The 20,911-nt window shown below is 42.1% G+C and overlaps 1 protein-coding gene across 1 annotated transcript in view; it reads right to left on the minus strand.

Annotated features, from left to right (window-relative positions):
• The window catches only part of LOC146206059 (leukocyte surface antigen CD53-like), a 32,635-nt gene extending 13,381 nt beyond the window's left edge, over window positions 1-19,254 (minus strand). Inside the window, exons 1-4 of the mRNA XM_084590714.1 lie at window positions 19,076-19,254; window positions 7,791-7,979; window positions 6,501-6,575; window positions 3,076-3,186 (exon numbers count right to left, since the gene is read on the minus strand). Of these exons, the coding sequence (XP_084446840.1) occupies window positions 3,076-3,186; window positions 6,501-6,575; window positions 7,791-7,979; window positions 19,076-19,141 (441 nt within the window). The 5' untranslated portion in view covers window positions 19,142-19,254. The remainder of the gene's footprint in view (window positions 1-3,075; window positions 3,187-6,500; window positions 6,576-7,790; window positions 7,980-19,075) is intronic.
• Between the last annotated feature and the right edge of the window lie 1,657 nt (window positions 19,255-20,911).

Consider the following 20,911-nt stretch of genomic DNA (forward strand, 5'->3'; position numbering starts at 1 on the left):
ATCCATGCACATGTACCTCACAGTGAAAATAAAGAAGAAAAAAAAAAAAAAGAAAAAAAAAGGCCTTTGAGAGAGAAAAAAAAACAACACTTAAGGTGGGACTATATACACATCATCCTAGCTTTCAGTCCAGAAGATTTTAAGCATGTAAATTTTGTCTGAGGTGAGAAATTTTTTTAAGTCAATAATCAGCGCAGACACTGCTTAAGTCAACATAACATCTGTGAGTGTGTTGCAGTGGCAGTTAGTATCCAGCTTGCATTAATTTTGTCTCCCATGAAGGCAGGACAATTTACTTCCCGCTTCACAGTAGAAATAATACCGCGCATTACCGGATTTACAGACCCTCATAGCAGGCGGTTATTACCTAAAAACTTTTTATATTTCACTCGCCTCCTGTCTTTCTTTTACACTAGTTTCTTGACCCTTTCAGTATTACAGGATTTCAATATGAAGACTTGAAACCATAGCTGGTGTGAAGCGGATGGACTGCAAGGAACTAGGGCTGCAATTACCGAAGCGAATTTTGAAGGCAGTTCTAATTCTCATTATGCTATTTCTGGTTCAGGCTAATGCACCATTTACTCCCGTAATATTAGCTTTTCAAGCTGGCGCTTGTTGCCAGACCTTCCAGTGTGCCGCAGACAGCGGCCAATGCACTTCACATGTGAAGTCCTGGAGAAATGTTGTTCTGACAATAAATAATGGTTTCCCTCAATTAACACAGTTTCAAGGAGACATTTTTTGTGCTTTTTTTTTTTTATGAAGCCCATCCTAAAATTTTTTTTACTTCAGGCAGATTGTTTCCCTAGGCGGCGGGTATCACTCTGTCAAAATATTAACATACGGAGCATACAAATCATTATCTTCCAATCTGCCAACTCATGACTTGCACAAAAGGGCTACAGACTAAATATGCGTACCATAATATTATAGAGTAAAATGCAAATGTTCCAAATTTTTTTTTTTTTTTTTTTGACTGAGACTAGTGAGGTTAATGAAAGGTGTCCTAAAACACCACATTCTTGTAGTATTTTTAGTGGCTAAGGCAAATATGAGGAGTTCTTATATTGTTACATTCATCGAGTGACATGAAAGAAAAATTTTTTTTTCTTCAAAGAAATACTTCGACGAAAGACCTGCACATGCCAACATGACCAACTTTTTTTCAGAAAAATTGGCGATGGTCGGTTTTGGGGCCTGAGACATTTCACATGGAATGACCTGTGTTTGCTATTCGATCTGTATTCGAGAAACTCATATCCAGAACTTCCTGAATATTCAAAAATTACCGAATACATAGAAAATTTTCAAATTCACCGCAGTTTCACCAGACACACACTACAAGCTTCGCTGCAATGCTTGACCACGTTGAGGTGCAGTGAAGCATCATGAAGAGGGACTTTCCCCACAGTGCACTTAGAGCGAAGCACTTGACGAAACCGGGAAAAAACGTTCTCACTTCGATTTCACCTCCAATGTGGACATACACCATGCAGGTGTTCATCAAGTAAAGTTACTGTGATGCAAAGTATTTTCGGCAGTTTAGTTCAAGCCCATTCGATAATTCAAGCTTTCCATTATTTCGAACATTTTTTGCTGAAGGCCAAATTAACGAGAGTTCACTGTATTCAGCAGCAATATGACAGCTATTCTAGGTTTCATGCCGGCCCTTCCTGTACAAGAAATGTTTACAGAATCCTGTATAAAAGTTATATTGGATTTTTCAGTAGGGTTTACACCTCAGTGCAATTCTAGATTAATTTTGTTTGCAAATACCATGTGAAATCTGAAATAAGCAAGACAAACAATGTTTGCTATTTCTTAATTTTTCAATTTCTTTTCACTCATCAGACATTTAATATTTGATTCTATATTCAAGGGCATACTTTGCAATTATTATAAAAAATTTCAATATTTGCATACCTCTAAAAAAAAAAGGTATTCCCACAGTCATACAGAGATTTAGCTCACAGATATCAATGTACAGTCCAATTCACTGGCTACACTATGAAGAAAATACTGCCACAAGCATAATACATATTAACAATGCTGAAAGTACTGCAACATACAATCAACAAAAGCTCGAAAGAAGGAAAACATGCATGCATTAAGAAAGTGCGTCATCATTGCACATAACTACAGTTATATATGGGTGTTATATGGAGCTTTATGGCGCATAAGCGACTGTGGCTATCATGCACCAAACACAAGATTAGACTGTCTATTGTGTTAAATGCCTAGACGTTATGATACCTACATATTCCTTATAACACTGGCTTTCTTTAGAAATGTATAAACGTGAGAAAAATCTGGAAATGCTTGTTCACCTAAAAGCAAATTGAAATGGAATGTGCCGACTGTAAATTAAAGCAAATCATTTTTTCCTCAGTTCAGGTTTTGTGCATGTGATTAAAATATGATTTACTGTGAGCTCATCTCCACACATTTCACATAGAGTTTGTTAGCAAGAAGCTATGGGTGATGTGTGTGTGTCCTATGCATAAACGAAATAAAATTACAACTATAGAGCGTTCCTAATGGTGGCATGATTTCCAACTCCCAAAATGGGCTTTACAGAATGCAGCATTTCATCTTTACATGCAGCGTGCCACCTAGTTCTCCCTTAGCTTCATGAAATCTCTCTGTGGCATTTTGATCTTTGGTTTGCATATATTTCTTACTTGCGCAGCACATACATCTACTCTCTCATCACTGATCCCAACACGACTAGACCCAGCAGAATTCTGATATCTGTGTTGTGACCTTTACTACTTTGTGCATGATGCTTCTTATCAGTGGTTAAACAGCATTTTTGGAGTTTAAACGCAGTAAGCGAATCCATATAGACGACACTTTTTTTACGTTTCTTATTTTTCTCTACTGCAAACCAGATAGCATAATAATCAGCAGTGAAAACTTTTCCTACACCCAATTACAATAATGCAGCTTCACTCCTGGAAAAATTTAACCTTACAGCGGTACCTTGCAAAAACGATTGTTTCTCACCGTCTGGAAAGCAACTTTTCTGCGTATGTGGGAAAAATAATTATAACTTCATTTCTGAGCACTGACCTGATGTTGGATGAAATCCCAAGCTTCTTGAACAGGCTTTACCTTGCCTTCACCTTCTCTCTCGTAGTCTTTCAGGGTTTTTAAGAACCTGTCTGTGGCAATATTGTCAACCTAAAATGAAAAGCCCATCATTTTACTGCATGAATACAAAAGCTGTACCAAACAGCATATGAATGCAGCTAGGAGAAAAGAAAAGGCTTTGAGCTAACAAATCTCACAATGTTACCAGAAAATACTGTAAAATATACAGGCAGAAGGCAACCATCAGAAACCAATCACTATCAGACTTATTACAAATTAAGGTTTAGTTTTCCCAAGAAATCCTACGACAATATTCTCCATCCCAATGTAGTTCAAAGCATCACATGGTAAACCAACACAGTAACAATTTCAATGCTCCGAATAAAAAATTCAAGCAAATGAAAGCATTCTGCCTGGAAGACCACAAAACACAATCAACTTTGTGTATTGATACAACAGATTCCCACACAAGAATTATATTTCCAGCAAATATTAAGACGACAAGCTTTCAAGTCTCACCAGCAGAACATTACAGTCTTCCAGTTTAGTGACAAGTTCTTGTCCTGTTTTCTAGTCTGAACTCAACGAAGTTAAATCTAGCTCATTTATCAGTTCTGCGACTTCATTGCAGCTCCATAGTAAGCAACTACTATTCACAACTATACATGAAGGCATTCCATTCCGAGAGGCTACTTCAACTGTGCTACATTCCCCTAGAAACTTTTCTCAAGACTCGTCTACATGAAAGCAACAGTAGAGCGGCATATTACACTCAAGTAAACGGGGATAATGTGCAAGGAGAGCACCTTGCGATAATTCACCAGGCAATGGTAGACAGAGAAGGGGAGGTTGACTACCCAAGAGCCTGTTAGTAGATTATGCATAACCGGTTACGGCGTGGAGTGGCGCATCTGCCTGCCAACTGCAATGGGTGAAGTCCCCCAACTGCCAGGTAGCTGGGGGCTCATAAGTTAGCCGCGGCTGGCCCTTTCACATCAAGTACCGAGCGTAGAGCCACCATCCCATGACATCCTTAAGAGATTCCTGGTTGGAGGGGAGGACATGTTAGGAGGGGAGAGGAGCCATCCCATGAGACTTGATGGGCTACAAGTTAACTGTGATGCACTGCCTTAACTATATATATGCTAGAAAATGCACTGTCAAGTTACTGCAAACACAATTTAGGCAGAACATAGAAAGACACTAGAGAGACTGGCAGAACCATGCACTACATCTGGTATCCAGTAACTTTTATTGAAATGGTGCAGTGGGAATGCTCATAAACCAGTAACACTTTTTTTTTTCAATGTTGATATCTTGATTCTAAGGATTTCACATGTGACCTCAGCCCAGTACAAACGAAGTGTAAAAATCAGTATACACAACGTGTGAACGAACTCCATTTCACTATGAATGATCAAAAATCAAGCAGATAAAAGAAAAACTGGGGGACACTCTGCCTCTCAGGGTATGATGCAACAGAGTTAATGACTCACCTGCAGCTCTCATTGCAGATCCTCCTATGCATACACTCACTTTGCTTCTCATTTATTCACTAAACACTTAATTTGCACCTCCGTCATCTCACACACTCATTAGCACACAGTTGTAAGCTGCCACATTATACGAAGGACCGCCCAAGTAGATGCATGAAGCCCCACTTTTTTCAGCCAAGCCATACGAATAAGCTTTCGCAGCCTAAGGGCAGAGAGTCAGACTTCAGATCCAAGGGCCACAGAGGGCTCTATTCTCATTTCGCCCTTCCATCTCAAAGGAGCAGCCCAAATTTGCAAATCCAGCTAAACGCAGTCACGTCATGTGGTCTCATGACTCCACACCCCCAGCCGATCAGTGCCTGGCCATGTCACCTGCCAGAGGCACGCTCGCAATTTTTCGCTCACAATTCAGAACCCAAATTTTCTGGAAATAAAGTGCCTTTAGCACTGTTGCATGAAAAAAAGGCAAGACAAAATCACAAGACCCTGACCAATCATTACTATGCCTCGCACATATAAAGGGGAAAGTGGTAAGCAATAACAGCCTTAAAAAGCAGTGTGTAGCCCTTGCAACAGCTATACTTGACCGCATGAACTGTTCCTCCAAATGTCACAGACAGGGCAGGTACGACCACAGTGGGTATGTTTGGTGCCTGCTTATAGCTCTTAGAGTGCTGGTAGAGCTGGAAAATTCCCCTTCTTCCTCCATATGTCACTTTAGCTATCAATTTATTTACCACATTCCCAACCGTGGTGGCTATCAATGGCTTTTTTTTTCTTCCACTGTACTGTAAGAATCTGGAGCTCGACTAGAAATACTCAGTCAACAGTAACTGAATTTGCCCTCCATCGCACAGCACATGAGTGCCCTGCTTTTCGCCTCCACTGAAAAGCTGCCATTACAGCCGAGAATTGATCATGCATCCTTAGGTTCAACAGTCAAGCACCCTAACCACTCAGCCACTGCAGCAACGCACTCAGACAAGAGATTTTTCTGTTAGATATATTGAGTTTTATGCCTCAAAACTCACTCAGGCTATGATGCACCAATAGATTTTTCTGCTTTTTATATCGTCTCCTTAGTATCTGCATCCCTAACTATCCCAAATAGCAGCGTGCACCTTCAAGAGCTTGAAATTAAGTGGAAAATAGCTCCTCACTCTGTTATTTTCACTAGCTTCATTCATTCAGTCCTGATCTTAGACTTCAGCCTTTTACCAATGTGAAAGTCTAATATTCAGAGGCATTATGTTTTAGATTCACCTGTCAAGTACAAAAAAATAAAGTCCAAGTCTGAACAAGAGCAGCAAGTTCCAACTGCCAAGACAGTGTCCAATTTTGTCTACAACACCGTATCCACTGCCAAAAATTGCCACTATGTTTCGACAGCATTGTCCCATAAAAAGCACTTGCAGATAAAATGGCAATACTAACTGATACCATTTCAACAACCCCACTGGATGTTTGAAATCATGTCCCATACTATGTAAATAAAATCTAAAATCTACAGGCTTAATTTTTGGCGGCAGAACCCCATTCCAAAGGCTGATGTCAACTGCAGTTATTTTAAAATCTTGAAATCAAACGTGATTAAATCGACTTCTCTATCAGGCCCTTTGCACAAAGTACAAAAACCTTTAGAAAAATAAACGAATTAAGATACATTAAACCTAAAAGCTGCCCCACTTAAATAGGTTGCTCCATGTGAAAGCTTCCCACGCTATAATGTCACACGTCTTCAAAAATTCATTTAGCTGTTTGCTCGACAGAAAATTTTCAGATGATTATACAGTTAACGATCTGGTAGATCTTTGCCTGAGAACACAGATTGTAATAAAAAATCTGCAACACACAGACACAGCAAAACAAGGCAAAACTGAATATCACAATTGTCATCCGATTTCTTACCTTGCCTTTGTACACAAAGCCCAGTGCACCAGCTGCAATTTCAGCCACCAGGATCAGGAACAAGAATACTGAAAACTGCAAAAAGAAAAAATTAAACTGTCAAGCATGCAAAGCAAGAAATAGGCATTCCTGTAACAACAGGCACTTTCCAAGAGGATGTTCTTTTTAGACGAACAAAAGTTATTGTCCCTCTCAAAGTATTTCTGATAAAAAGTCCCATATAGGTAACAAAATGTGCTTCACACTGGTAGCAAATGATTCAATCTCAGAATGCTTAAAGATTCTATCATGGCTCAGCATGAAAATGCTTCAGAAAGCAAAAAAACTTATTTACTGAGTTAGACATCCCCAGTAAAAGCCACAGACAAAAATTTCTCAATTTACTGAGCTAAGTTTAGCAAAAAAAAATTCAGTGTTTAACAAGAAAACCTCAGCACAACCAAGGGATGTGTGGTAAGACTAGTGAGTTGATCTACTGCAAATACTGAATTTACCTACTGCCTTGCATGCAACTAAGGTGTCACTTTTTTTACTCAATGAAGCCTCACAAAAGAAAAGTTTAAGCACTAGAAAAAGCACCACCACACTTCCAAGCAAATGATGTCCCTACCTGCAGTTCTGTGGCCACTCAGCTTTGGCTTCACACTCAAAGTTACCAATTATCAATTAGAACAAAGTGCCACCTTAAATTAGTGATCTCTTTCAATAAGACTTTTCTTAGCTCTCCTGCCATCTGGTTCCATTGCTCGATTTAAGTCATCCTGACAGCAGCCTCATTGAAATGAACGCTGTGGAAGCACATGCATCCACGACTCTATGCGACAAGCCTCAAAGCTCATCGAGCCAAAGTGAACATTGTTTCAATCAGCGCACACAGCTATAAAGCAGAGCCACAGCAGAGTTCACAAATTTAAGGTGGTTCAGTGCCGATGGATTGCGCTGTGGGAACTGAGCTGTAGGGTTCTCGATTCTTGACGATTCTTGGCAGCAGGACGTAAAGAAAGGTTTCACAAATGCTTAATTAGGTTCAGCTGTTCTCCCTTTGTTCTGGCACCATGGCCACCTGCAGCATTCCACGCTTATAATGCCAGAAGCTGGCGCATCGCACGTACCTTCCAAGTGACTGTACTATTCACAGTTAAAAAACTTAAACCCCGTATATAACGAACTACCATGCTGCAATCTTAAACACTTCACGTAGAGAATCCTGGATCTTTTCCTCAATACTATATGAGCCTAAAAAGGTTCAGTAAAAACCAGTCACAGTGACTGCAGGAAGTACATACATACCAGCATGAGCATGCAGTAGCTCTCCTGCATGGCACCACAGCATCCCAGAAATGCTACGAGGAACACTATGGAGCCAACAACGATGAGGATGACAGGTGCAGAGACATAGTCATCACCTATGACTGGCCCTGTCTTCTTGAAAAGGTGCAAGCTGTAGCCACCGCAGACTATGATTACAATGCCAGATATCTGCAGAAGAAAAAAGTTCAATCAACCAATTTCATTTACCGACAAATGCTATACCAAATTTAAACATGTGGTAGACATTTAGCATTAATCATACTTATCTAGCACAGATGTGGCAATGTAAGAGGGGTGGATGCCTTATACTAAAATTCACAGATGAGGGTGAGAAAAAAAAAAGGATGAGAGGTGTTAGGCTCTGTGCATTCTCAGAAAACACTCCTATAAATATGTTGCTATTCTGTACATTTTGGACATATGACATGGAAAGAGAAATGTTGATACCACCACACTAACACCTGTTGATTACAGAATGCTGGCATGCAACAGAAGGAGAGCTAGCCACCTATATTTGAGGGCCCAATCCATCTCAGAATGCTCAGAAGCACTCAATATACAGTTACACTGCAAGCTAAAATAAATGTTTCCTGTAAAGCACCTCCCAACTGTAAAATGTGTGTTAATGCTACTGATAGCCAAAACATGATTTGCACTGTGATACAGTGTGTTGTATGAAGTGTGCACCAAGTGTCCAGGAAAGAGAGAACAAAGTCCTGGCATACAGAAGCAGCTACGGCAATGCCATAAATTCATCCCCCTTAGGAATGGAAATAGAAGTGCCTCCACAATAAAATTTGTGGAGCACCACAAATTGTCAAAATTAAAAGTGCCTAAAATGGGGTCCTAAAATTTGACCGCTCCGTTCAGAGCACCAGTACATCTGGCAATACCACCCCCCCCCCCCTGCCTTTTTTTTTTCCTCTGAGTCAGACAAGATTTAGCAATGACTATTAACACCCAGGATATTTCACACAAGATTTGCTTGCAATAGACAAAAATCACTTTATACTGCACTTTATACTTGCTCCGTATTACTTTTGGTGCACTTGTACATGAGACTGAGCACAACACTGAGCCCTGCAACGCTTGTCCACTATGCTTTCAGTTCAGTTCAGGCGTTCAGTCGTGTCCGACTCTTCGTGACCCTATGGACCATGTCACGCCACGCTTTCCGGTCTCTCACTATCTTCTTAACATCACATAGCTTCATCTGCAATGCCTCGAGAATGCCATCTAACCATCGCGTTCGCTGCCTACCCCTTCTCCGGCGACCCTCAACCTTTCCCAACATCAAATCTTTCTCCAGCGACTCCTCTCTTCTCATCAGATGACCAAAGTAGCTGAGCTTTAACTTTAGAATTTGACCCTCCAATGAGCAGTCAGGGTTTATGGTCGACAATATAGACTGATTTGATCTTCTGGCAGTCCAAGGAACTCTTAAGAGTCTTCGCCAGCACCACAATTCAAACGCGTCAATTCTTCGGCGGTCAGCCTTTTTCACAGTCCAACTCTCGCATCCATACATCACAACTGGAAAGACCATAGCACGGGTTATACGGATCTTGGTTGGCAGACTAATGTCTCTGCTTTTTACTAGGCAGTCAAGGCTAACCATTGCTCTCTTTCCCAGAAGCAGGCGTCTCCTAATTTCATGGCTGCAGTCTCCTTCCGAGGTAATCTTGGCGCCCAAGAACAGAAAATCTGTCACAGCTTCCACTTCTTGTCCATTGATGCTCCAGGACTTGATAGGGCAAGACGCCATGATCTTCGTCTTTTTAATGTTCAGTTTAAGCCCAAACTTCTCACTCTCTTCTTGTACGCGCATCAGAAGTCTCTTGAGTTCCACTTCACTTTCTGCCATTAAAGTGGTATCATCCGCATATCTAAGGTTGTTGATACGTTTTCCAGCAATCTTTACTCCAGCTGAAGACTCGTCCAGACCGGTCTTCCTCATGATGCACTCTGCATATAGGTTAAATAGGCAGGGCGACAGTATGCAGCCTTGCCTCACCCCTTTCTCAATCGGAAACCAATCAGTAAGACCATGCCCAGTTCTGACTGTGGCCTCTTGCCCTTCATAAAGGTTCCTGAGGAGACAGATGAGGTGAATTGGAACTCCCATCTCTCGGAGAGCTTGCCACAATCTGCTGTGATCTACGCAGTCAAACGCTTTCACATAATCAATAAAGCAGAAGTAAATGGGTTTCTTAATGTCATGCAGATACTTAAAAAAAATTACAGGAATCAGTGCACTAGAAACAGCGATATTAATGAATAAATTTTCAAAATACAAGCAAAGCAAACATTGCCCTTAACTCAATTTCCCCGGCCTTTCGCTTTCCCATTTCACTCTCCCAATGCCAACACATCATCCCCCCCCCCTCTCTTTCTCCCCTTTCTCTCTATCTGCAGGAGTCCTACAATAGCAAGGAGCAAGTGGCAAGGTTGCAAGGTCGTTGAATTCTTTCCTGCCTAACTTTGACTGCATAGCCACAGGTAGCTGTCCACGTGTGTTGGTCATGAAAGTCTGATTCAAACCAGCACCTCTGTGGGTACTTTTTGAGTCACTTGCTTTGCAATGCCGTTGTGTAAATCAAACATGCTGGATTCATTGGCTTCATATAAAATGCAACAATGTGGAGTAACAAATTTTTCCTAATGGACACAATTTGCAGTAGATTTCCGTGTGCAGCAAAGAACCACCACTGAGTGCCAACACTGTCAGTGCCATGATTTTGCTTCTCGGGCAACTAAAATATAAAATACTGAAAATGTGCGTTACAAACTGTGGCAACAGCATCAGAGAAATTGCAACAAACAAGCAAAACAATGCACTCAAATTATGTTGCAGAACCCATTTAATGTGAATCTAGCATTTGGGCAGCACCAGTGACAGGCGTTCGTTCACATGTTCTTTACATGGTTTCTGCATTACTAGCACCAATACTTATGCATGCTTTTCAGGGCACAACCTAAAATCAAATGCTAGTGCAGCAATAAAATGCTGCCAGCATAAACCATTACCTTTATAGATATACAAAAAAAAAAAAGAAGCACTCGTACCATGCAAAAGCTAGGAGTTGCCAGTAAGTTAGTTTCACGGCATTCCAAACTGCAACAAACATATAGCATACAGGCTTGTGCCATGCATAATTTTGCTGCTAGCACCAAGGTAACCTGGCTAGTTTGATTGTAATGTCTAATTTCTATGTGAACCTCTACAGTTCCACTGTATTAAATACGCCATTGTGATAAGCTTGGGATTGGGGAATGTTACTTATTTCCAGGTACGGTGATTCGTGGTTTTCCTTCTGTTTCCAGGGGAACTCTCCACAGTCGCAACGGCGAACAGGGGGATAATTCCATTGCCACTGTGGTGGCACTGGACATCCGCAAAGGTGCCACGGGTGTGCGAGTTTTGGATGCCGGCAAGCTTTCACTGACATACATATCTTCCATGGTAGACATGGAGGAAGCTTCTCGGTCGCGATTGCGTATGGCCTTCGACAGTCTTTTTCAGTGGCACGGCTGTACAAGGCTCCTCTAGTGCTGCAGGGTCTCTTGGCATAGCAGCTGCCTTCTTTGTTGGTTAAGGGTACAGGCCCTGTTCAGCACTGCTGTTCTGGGCGCCTGCTACCAAAGAGGTCACCACCGAAAGCTGCAATTGGGGGCCTCCAGCACCGATTGTGTGCTCGTCTCATGAAATTTTCAGGCCTTTGGACTGTACCGCTGGCTTCTGTGAACGTAAGGGTCTGGTTATCGACACCAGGTCCAGCAGTTCGACCTGTGTGCCAAATGAAGGAAGTGGCGGTCCCTTCGTCACGTGAAAACCAGAGCCTTTCATAAACATGGCGTCATCTTCCACTGTTTTTGTCATTTAAAAGGCAACAGATTAGAAATGCGTGCAACAGTCAAGCATGGCAAAACTGCACATGCTGCGGCTCCACTTCTTGTCACCGCTGCCTCGTGCTTCGTGCTGCACAGTGCTGCGAATGTTCAGTAGTTTCTTCCCTTCCCTTCTTCTCACTGCACTTTTGCTTTTACTTTCTTAAAGGACAGCGCTGCCTTCCTTCCACATTCATAGCCAGCTTTACTTTTTTATTTTTGCCTACGTGCCACATGAGTTTCCTCATGGCTCCAAGGCCTATGTAAAGTTGGTTGGCTTGGTTTGTGGGATTTAACGTCCCAAAGCAACTTAGGCTTTGAGAGAAGCCGTAGTGGAGGACTCTGGAAATTTCGATCCAATGGGTTTTTTTAACGTGCACTGACATTGCACATACGTAAAGTTGGTTTCTACTCAATGCTGGTAAGCCTGGTGATAAAGCCATTTGATTTTTTTTTTTTTTTTTCAGAAAGGAAATTTGCCTCTCAAATAGCAATCTTAGGTACTATGCGTGCAGCAATGTCATTTCGTGAGAACTATGTTTGCCGTGCTCACACACATTTTAACCAATTTTTATCAAAAACATATTTACTATAAAGGGGAAAAGTGTACAGGAAGATGAACTGAGACTTCAATTTCACTTTACTATATCTAAGTTTACTACAGCAGAGTTCAACTGGTTAGTTTTTTGGGTTTAACGTCCCAAAGCAACTCAGGCTATGAGAGACGCCGTAGTGGAGGACTCCGGAAATTTCGACCACCTGGGATTCTTTAACGTGCACTGACAACGCACAGCACACGGGCGCCTTGCTTTTCGCCTAAATCGAAAAGTGGCCGCCGAAGCCGGGATTCGACCCCGCTTCCTTGGGAGCAGTAGTCGAGCGCCGTAACCATTGCGCCACCCCGGCGGGGGAGCAGAGTTCAACTGCATTCTGGTAGATCTCGCCATTTGGTGGCAGTAATATGGGATGAACTCTCAGACTAGGCAGGAATCTAGTGTACTTAAAATAGGTCAAGAAAGTCAGGTCTGAGCAAATGGTGGCACCATTCTGCATCCTTTCATTGCAGCTGACATGGTAGCTGCCTGGAGCATCTGAAGCAAATGTACTACATTTTATGACTATGCCACATCATCATTGAGGCAGTTATTTTTGTTCATATCAACTTAAGGCCCTTCCAGCCTACTTTTCTCTCTTACATTTAAGGTGAAAGCCTTTATAGACTCATGGGTGTGCGCAGAAAGTGTCTGTCCGAAGATGGTGCGACACCGTCCCCGCTAAAGAATCACGTGATTTATACATAAGAGAATGGTTGTATGAGGTAGAGGGTTAAAAAATGTCTCTGTGCAAAATTTTATTGTTCTGGAGTAATTAGTTAATTAGATCCAACCAAGTCAATTAGACGTCAAAATAGCCATGGACATCGATATAGTGTGCAGATGTCAAAACAGCCACGGACTTTGAAACTGCACTAAATACGACCAAAGTGTACAAAAGCTGAGCGAAAAACGTTTCAAAGCTTTAATGTGAAGCCTCGTCAGTGTGTTACAACATTGAAACAGTCAGTTAAAAGTAAAAGAGGAAAAAAGTAGTAAAAGAGAAGAGTAAAAACATTTTTAAAAAATCTACCAAAAGAGAAAATAGTAGAAGTAAAAAAGGAAAAAAGGAGCAAAATAAAAGGGGGGGGGGGGGATGGCAAACGAGTGGGAAGAGTCCCTTACCGCACATAAGAGACCTAAGTGCCTCCAACATATTTTTACTCTTTAAGCTTGCTTTACCCACTTTTAAAATACTTTCAAATCACAACCAAAGATACTAGCGTTCATAGCGTTATACCGACTACTAGGTCCACAAAGTCAGGGTTTGTAGATGCCAATACCATTCAGAAAACTAGATCTCTACATGGAAAATTCAGCTTTAAATTATTCTGCTCTGTTTCTCACCTCCACAGCCGGACAGTTAATTTGAGAAGGAAGCTTGAGAGTCAGGCAAGAAAAGAATAGTTGAAAAAGTCAGTAAACTATCCCTTTTTAAATTGCAATAATTCTGTGTCAGTCTTAGCTTTCCACTCAACTTTTCACAAAGAACTGAATTCCATGTAAGCTTCCATTTTCCATTTCACTTGGTCAGACTTCAGTAACATGGCAGCATCAGACAAAAGAAGTGAGTGGCCAGTCACCTGCAGGCCTAGTCACTTTGCTGTACACACCTGCTAAATATTGGGTGCACAATACAACCAAAGCTGAGGCAATGTCTAGCCAATGGTCTGGTCACTTTCTATGGATGCTTGAAAGGTTTGGCTTCAGCATCCATAAAGAGTGACCATTGCCAGAGGATGAATGGATAAGAAATGGAAAATGAAAGGTTATGGAACATGACCCAAGATGTGCACATAGCTCAGAGATTCACCACATCTTCATTTTTAACTCACATTTTGTGGACCCATAGAAAATATAATATGTAGACTATATATATATTCTGTTGCACTCTACATGAAACGTTTTTCTGTAACATCACAGTAACACAATGCAAACAAAAATGGCAAAGTGTGAATACTGTGTTATAAAGAATAAGTGCCCTCACTTTTGAAGGAAAGATTTTCATAAAGGACAGTCACCCCAGAAGAGGAAGTAAAACTGCACCCAACAAAAACAATGAAAAAGAGCACTCGCTATATAGTAATATTCAACAAGTATTAACATCTTTTCACAATGTTTCAGAAAACACTGCACATAATGACAAAACTACCTGTCACCAAAATTTCAGGCAGCAAAATGCACAGTCCCTCTCGTAGCTGAAAGAAAACAATTTTAAACAATAACAGTTTAAAACGTAACAAGAGCTGTATGCAATGCACACAGGTTATAATCAAAGCAGAACTTCAGGTCATAAAAGGAAGAACAGTAGCAGCAGTAGTAAAGAGACTAAAAGTTTGTTTTTCTGTGTAGAACCCTCAAAGGTCAAGATGCAATGCCTCATGAGCCACACTCAAGTGAATTAGTTAAAATAATGAATCAAAAGATTCTTAAGGCCTCGAATCTTTGTATCATTCTCAAATTTACTGCTCACAAAAGACTGCTAAAGTCAGATACCAGTCAAGTAAAAAAAGCGGCAGGTCCCCTCAAAAGAGGTCCTTCAGCCAATGGTGTCAACCAATCTTCAGGATGCTGCGGTAAATTCGATCAAGGCATGGTGGACCCCCTTTCATCGGCTACATCCCACGCTATCCCACTAACAAGTTCACGGAAATTATTCATCTTGGGGGCCAGACAGAGGACCAATGAAAGATAAGACTACATGAGCACCCGTGTCATCTTCTCTTTCATTGGTCCTCTGTCTGCTTTGCACTGATCCTCAAGATAGAGCCTTCCAAATGGCCCAACACAGCTTGAGATTTTTCACAAGTTGGCCAATGCCATTGGATGCAAGGAGATCCTTTGAGAGGCAAAAGCCACTTTTTTTTTTTTACCTGTATCGGACTGTAGTCAATTTCTCAATGGTTTTCCTTTTGATTTCTTTTTCTTCCAATGACATGCTGATGCCACTACACGCAACAACAAATGCTATTTTGTCAGTGCTTCCTCTTCCTTCCCCTTGTGAAGTCTCATCCCACCATACCGAAAAATCTGACCTTGCACGCAAGTCGACGCTGATATTGGTAGTATATGTCTGTTATTGCGATACCACTACATTACTACAGCTTAGATTCATTAAAAGATTATTGCATTCTAGCACTATTTAGGCACGAAAAGGTATGGCCGTATTCAATAAGTCAAATGATCAACATATAGAAACATGGGACAACAGACAGTTACCTTTGCAGATGCCGAACCTGCTGAGCCAGAAAGAATTTTCCAATTCTATTTTTAATGCTGCACTGACTCAAGACACCATCCCGTGCTTTTCAAATATGGCACTTTTGGGCCTGAAATCCTGCAGTCACATTAAAGGTCGATTCCTGGATATTCGGGGATTGCTGGAAATTAACTGTGCAATCATGTCGCTTGTGAGACTTAAACGAACTCCAGCAATCCAGTGGTGCAGCTCATTGTGTGAGTAGGGCCTTCTAATCAAGCCATATCACAGTCTAACCTTCATACAGTTCAAGCAGGAGCTCACCCCTCTATTTGCCCCACGCCCCCATCTCTTTACTTCAAGGGTTCATACCTTTCATAAAATTCAGACCAATGAACTTATTACACCAGCAAGACTGTATTTATACCATTCGCACTTGCATCTGTCATGCCCCAACTGCCTTGAACTCTCTGCTGATATTGCACACTGCCTCTTCCACTGTACCGTCGCTGTTCAATCTCGTTTCTACCTCCCTTCCACATCCCTAGTCCTCTCCTGGTATAACTACCTGGCTTCTCGTAAAAAAGTTCAGCTCAGCCTGGTGTGGAAGGCTCATTTTAAGTTTCTGCTACTACTTACATTCACAACAACAAGCAGCCTCAATTTGTCGACCTTGTTTCACGTACCCTACAGCCACAAGAACTGCTTATATACTATTCAATTTGTTGAAGGACAGGGAGGCTATCATGCTAGAACTGGCCACCCTGTATACGCAATGCCTGGTGACCGCAATCATAGAACACTAACATTATCTTAATTCATAAGAAAGGGGACGCTGAGGACTTGAAAAATTGCAGACCAATCAGCTTACTACCCGTTACGTACAAGGTATTTACTAAGGTAATTGCTAATAGTATCAGGAACACCTCAGATTTTAATCAATTAAATGATCAGCCAGACTTTTGGAACTGGTACTCTACCGTCAATTATATCCATACTATCAACCAGGTGATAGAAAAGAGCTAGGAATATAACCAGCCCCTATACATAGCATTCATTGACTACAAGAAAGGATTTCATTTAGTCAAAACCTCAGCAGTCCTCAGAAGTTTGCAGGGGTCAAGTGCATGCAGCTAGCACAGGACCGGGCTAATTGGAAGACAATGGGAGAGGCCTTCGCCCTGCAGTGGGTATAGTCCAGCTGATGACGACAGTAGTGAGCTTTTTGAAAGGGAACACATGAGCACGTGGCAGACAGCCTCATCTGTGGCCGGACGACTGAGCGGCAGGAGGAAATGTCGTCCAGCTCGGACCCTAAAGTTTGGCACTAGCTGACATTAAGGGCAAGAGCGGCTGCCATCCAACAGACTCCCGGAATAGGGCAGCCGACCACCAAGTTTTATTTCAATAAAGTATGTTTTCATCGGCATGTGGCGAAGCACGACGAGGGCGTTGGAAATGAAGTGGAGAGAGCGGTGTTGTTTCATCTGCTGGCCGCATCCCATGCACTACAAAGCAACGTTTGCATCGGCAGAAAATGAACGGCGCAGCGTCACGCTGTCGTCCATTAATATCACCGCTTGCTTCGTGCAGAATCGGAACGAAAGAAGCGTGTTCATTTGATGCTCGAATATAAAGAAACAAAGCAGCGATTCGCTTTTCGTTGCGACCGCTTAGAGACAGTTCTACAATTCGGATTCATTGATTATCAGACATAATGGGCATTCTCAAAAGAGAAGTGCACTAAATTTGCTTTAGTATACTCAAGAAGCTAGCGTTCTGCCTGCCGCACCGTTCCGAAACGACTGCAAGCGCGTCAACTAGACAGACGCTTTCAAAGCAGTAGGCGACAGAAGATGAAACAGAAAAACCACTCAACCCTTCGTCATATTCATTGTTTTTCATAGTAATTTCTTTGGTGCTTTTTTCATTGGCAAACGCCAAATAAACACTCTTTTCTTAGCCATCAACCGTTGCCCAGATTTCGCGCGAAGCGACCGACAATTTCAGTTGACGGCAGAACGACAGTGCACTGATTTTTTAGCTGCCGATGCAAAAGATGCGCGTAGTGCGCGGGGTGCGGCCAGCAGCCGGAACATCACCACTCTCTCCACTTAATTTCCAATACCGCCGTCGCGCTTCGCCACTAGTTCTGGACGAGGCTATGTGCCACGCGCTCGCGCGTTCCCTTTCATAAAGCTCACGACTGCACATGCCGCTGAATCGCAGCCTTGTCGAATTGTTTATGAGAAGTAACATTCAATGCTGCATGAGTAGGTTTCACTGCACTGCCTCATAAATTGCGTCTGTCCTGTTTTTCCACGCCGTCTCGCACATATGGAGCATATACCAGTGAATGCACAGTTCATCATCGCTGTCATTACATTTGTTAGTGGTCTGGGCGCTTGCTTGGAATATTCCTGCGCAGCAGGCTAGGGCGTAACGTAATCTACGTTGTTGTGTTGTAGCCCTCAATGACGCGTACCACAAGCTACGTTAGCAGCGATATCTTAAAATTTAGCATGCGTTGTTAGCGAGACAGCTAGCAGATACGAAACTGCAAAACATCCGGCACACAATTATACTATTTTAGATTATTAAAGATGTGGAAGCAAGAATGTAACAAGATTGATCATGTAAATGATGCGTGTATAAATGTTGCTACAATATGCCGACTAAAGGCAACGAAAATACGGGCCTCCGTCTTTTGATGAACGCCGCAGGCGGCAATGGCACCCGCCGCAACTCAGTTACACATGAAAAATACACGTCAAACTGACTACCCGGCACTGCAACGAACAAATTGTGCTACATCGCAAATGCACAAACTAAGAGACACTGGTGCATGCAAACCAGGTGCACAGTGAGCTTTCCAAATCAATTTGAAATGACCGCGAAACTTCAGCGGCCCAGCGTTCTATGCATGCAGCACACGTCAAGCGCAGCAACAGATAATTTTAAACGTCACGTGTTTAACATATTAGGCGAGAACATTTGCATTAAGTCACGTAGTATGTACGTTCCGAAAGTAAACGAACCACACTCCATACGTATTCTCAATGTGCTGCCAGATAAGCAATTTGCGCAATGATTCTGCCTTTACAGCAACAGGTAACGCCACTGGTCAAACAAGCACTTCATCGACAGCTTCAAGCAACAGAAACTCAAGACAATGCTGGTAGTTCCTCCAAACTATGTAGAAATATGCGAACATAAAAAGTACGAAGGCGCATGACGCGACCGTGCAGAAGCCACATATGCAAACGTGAGTTACTTGGCTAGCGGCCACCAATTCTGCAGCACGAAGCTGGCTGCCCCGATCCGAGCCTGACAACGATGGCAGGCGCTCATGGGCGACCCCCGCCAGAACACTCCTACAACTTCGTCTAGGAAAGCGCCGCTCGCTATAAAAACATTGACGTGTAGAAAACAACAGATGGAACCAACGCTGTCACGTGGTTAACAACTGCTGTCATCAATATTTGGCATGAACACGATTATAGCACACAAGTCGTCGTCTGCTATGCACAAAAACGCGCAAAGGCCAAAGTGGATGGTAACACCAAAATAAAGGTCAGACTTACCGCGAAAAAGAAGTTAAATATGAATAGCAGGTTTTTGATACACGACATCCCACATCCTTGCACCATGTTTGCGCTTTAGTGGCGACGAGTACAAACTTCAGTACAGCGAGAAACGCACAACAACGCCAACTAGCAACCTTCTGTTGCACCTCCGGATCTAAAATGGCAAAACGCGTTTTCTTCCGCCGCGCCTGCGCCTGTTTCACGCGCGCGTCAGCAAGGGAGCGCTGTCGTCTATCATGACGTGACGCTTGGTATTCAAGACTAAATCAGTCGCACGCTAGCATTTCAATAGCTTAATAATTACTTGAGCCTCTAGGCTAAAATTTAAACGTTTTATCTAGGTCGGTAAGCAAGTTCTTGCAAAACACCACAAGGATTATTTTTTTGCGCGCTCCGACTAGTTCGGCGCGGCGTTGTGTAGTTCGGCGCGGCCGTTGTGCGTGCGCGCGCTGGTATGCGCGCAGCGCGTCAACGCTGCAGCACGCCCCTCAGTTCCGCGCGCTTCGTGCCCTCATTCCGGGTTCGTTTTCCAACGCCGTAACACACCATGATGACAACGGTAACCAGGGGAAGAAATACAGCACGTTATTTTTTAATTACTTTTTGGGGGGCTATGCCGGTCAAGAAAAGTATACTCGATTTAGACCTGCGTTCTTCTTGTGTGGCATTTCATGGTCAAACAAGTCTTGGGGCAATAAGGTTAATCCTTACGAAAATTATGTAAGCTGAAGCAATATTGTATGTTAGATTGAAAGGTTATTTTAGGTCATGAAGTATCAAATGATGCTATATCTCGAGTAATCTACATTATTTTGGCATGGAAGGTAAACCTTGTGTGTGTTGTTTTCAACACCTTAAAGGACTGTTAAAAGGTCAAATAGTTTATTTGCTATACCGTAAACACTAGTTCAACGTCAAAATAAACATTGTTCTAATTGTGTGTTATATATGTTATTATAATGTTTACATTGTAACTATAAAGCTACATTAAAATACATTTCAAGCATTGTACCTCAGTACTTCTCCCGTCGTTCATACAACAAAGGTGTTTTTAAACTATCAGTAATTTGAAATAAATCTCCCATATTGTGCCTGCCTTAGATGATACACGCATCACCATTGTTTGTATAGAAAAACTGCATATTACCCATTCTCCACTATTAGCCACAGGATACCCTTCAATAATGGCAATTAAGCTTTCTCCACTGTATTTGCGAGTTGCATGCATTGGTTGTGGCGTTGTCGTAAAACTCGAGTACCGCACTCATTGTTGGTCTTTTTAAGATATATGTATGTTTATTGCTTGGTCCGAATCCTTTTTCAAGATTACTTTACCATTTTATAGAAAGCTGTTTGATGTTGTTTAAATGTTTAATTAAGGCGAGGTCGCGGTTAGTGCAGCATTTCTTGGTAACATTTCAAAAGGACATTAAGAACAACATAGAAACATTTGATATAAAAAAAAAAAAAGATCATTGCAACGTGTCGTTGCTGTCTGGGATATTCGTTTAAATGGTATGGTGCGTGTTGAACATCCCGATGCACCGTATTGGAGGGCCCCGTGTTGATTGAGATCATCTCGAGCTTTTTAACACACGGGCGCGTTTTTTTTTTTTCTTATTTTCGCCTCCATCGAAATGTTGTGCCGACCGGTTTAGATCCCGCGACCTTGAGATCAGCAGCTGAGTGCCAATATATTTGCTTAGCCTTCCAACCTTTTTTTATGTTATCAGCTGTATGCAAATACCATATGGCGCAACCATATATTCAAGGGAAGGTCTCAGTGAGAGAAAAATTTTCCAGGGTTATGTAGGCTATTCACGGTATGATAAG

Source organism: Amblyomma maculatum, chromosome 1 (assembly GCF_055883805.1).
Source record: "Amblyomma maculatum isolate TAMU_Amacu chromosome 1, ASM5588380v1, whole genome shotgun sequence".
NCBI lineage: Eukaryota > Metazoa > Arthropoda > Arachnida > Ixodida > Ixodidae > Amblyomma > Amblyomma maculatum.